Here is a 1,454-nt window from a genome sequence, read left to right on the forward strand (position 1 = left end):
TAGCCAGGATGGTTTCGATCTCCTGACCTCGTGATCCGCCCGTCTCGGCCTCCCAAAGTGCTGGGATTACAGGCTTGAGCCACCGCGCCCGGCCTACACTGTTTTATTGAGGTTAGTAGCTAATCAACAATTTGTTCCTGATATATCTAGATGAGCCAGTGAGACAATTAAAAGTAATAAGAGGGAAGAACAATACCAGAGTAAAATCAAATAGGAAGAAAGTGATAGGCGTATTTACACTAATAGAAATAGAGTTCGTCAGCTAGTGGAAACTGATGACAACAGCAGAGAAAACTCTGGAGAGCTATAAACTGCATAAAATCAAGTGCATTGGAAGTTACAGAAAATACTCAGGAACTATGGGAAAAGAGGAAGTCCAGGAAGTGTGGGGGAGGGGCGGCGTGGAGAATAAAGGATGTGACGTCACTGAGATAACTAACTCCGCTCTTAGCAACTCTGTTAGCAGCGCTGTTTTTCTTCCTCCGAAACAACAGGTAAGACTTCCCCTTGGAGACTTGCCCATGCTTTCTAAAGTGGCTCTCCCAAACCTACCTTTGTCCTAACTCAGTTTTCTGTGATTCTCAATACAGTAAAGATAAACCTCTTTCAATATGGAGGCCGCCGCGGACGGCCGGGCCGAGACCCTAAGCCCGGTGGAAAAAGACAGCCCGGCGAAGACCCAAAGGCCAGACCCAGACACCTCAATCATGTTGAAAAATAACGCAGATACAGGCAAAGTTCCTGCCTTACCAGAGCACGAGAAGAAGCACAAGGAATACTTGCCAGCAGAGTCCGTTAAGATCCTCCGTGACTGGATGTATAAGCATCGGTTTAAGGCCTACCCTTCAGAAGCGCAGAAGCAAATGCTGTCAAGGAAGACCAATTTGTCTTTGTCGCAGATTTCTAACTGGTTCACCAATGCTCGCAGACGCATTCTCCCGGATATGCTGCAACAGAGTGGAAAAGACCCCATTGTTGGCCACAAAACGGGCAAAGATGCCCATGCCACCCACCTGCAGAGCACCGATGCGTCTGTGCCGGCCAAGTCAGGGCCCCGTGGTTCAGACAATGCACAAAGCCTGCCCCTGCAGTCCTTGCCAGAAGGCCAGATGTCAGGAGAGAAGATACCAGATCCAGGGTCGGCCCCTAGCCAGAAGCTCACCATGATAGCCCAACCAAAGAAAAAGGTCAAAGTTTCTAACATCACGTCCTCGTCTTCTCCAGAACCTGTGTCTCCAGAGGAGTACGCCGACTTCAGCAACTTCCACCTGCTAGTCGATGCAGCGGTACAAAGGGCTGCCGAGCTGGAGCTAGAGAAGCAGCAAGAGCCTAATCCATGATTGATGATGTCCCAAAAAGCCAAGTAGTCGGTCCCTTATCTACTGTGGTAAACCTGTTTATGTTCACCCTAACTTATTTGTCTGCTTACCTTTTATAGAGGCATCTTTCTTTCT

At 48.6% G+C, this 1,454-nt stretch overlaps 1 protein-coding gene across 1 annotated transcript; it reads left to right on the forward strand.

The window, feature by feature from the left end:
• The first annotated feature begins 407 nt into the window (after positions 1-407).
• Positions 408-1,409, forward strand: LOC105504668 (homeobox protein TGIF2LX-like). The gene is made up of 2 exons (XM_011932169.1): positions 408-494; positions 591-1,409. Exon 2 carries the CDS (start codon positions 612-614, stop codon positions 1,338-1,340), a length of 729 nt encoding a protein of 242 aa, XP_011787559.1. The 5' UTR covers positions 408-494; positions 591-611; the 3' UTR covers positions 1,341-1,409.
• Positions 1,410-1,454: the final 45 nt, after the last annotated feature.

The sequence above is a fragment of the Colobus angolensis genome, unplaced genomic scaffold (genome assembly GCF_000951035.1).
Source record: "Colobus angolensis palliatus isolate OR3802 unplaced genomic scaffold, Cang.pa_1.0 Scaffold943, whole genome shotgun sequence".
NCBI lineage: Eukaryota > Metazoa > Chordata > Mammalia > Primates > Cercopithecidae > Colobus > Colobus angolensis.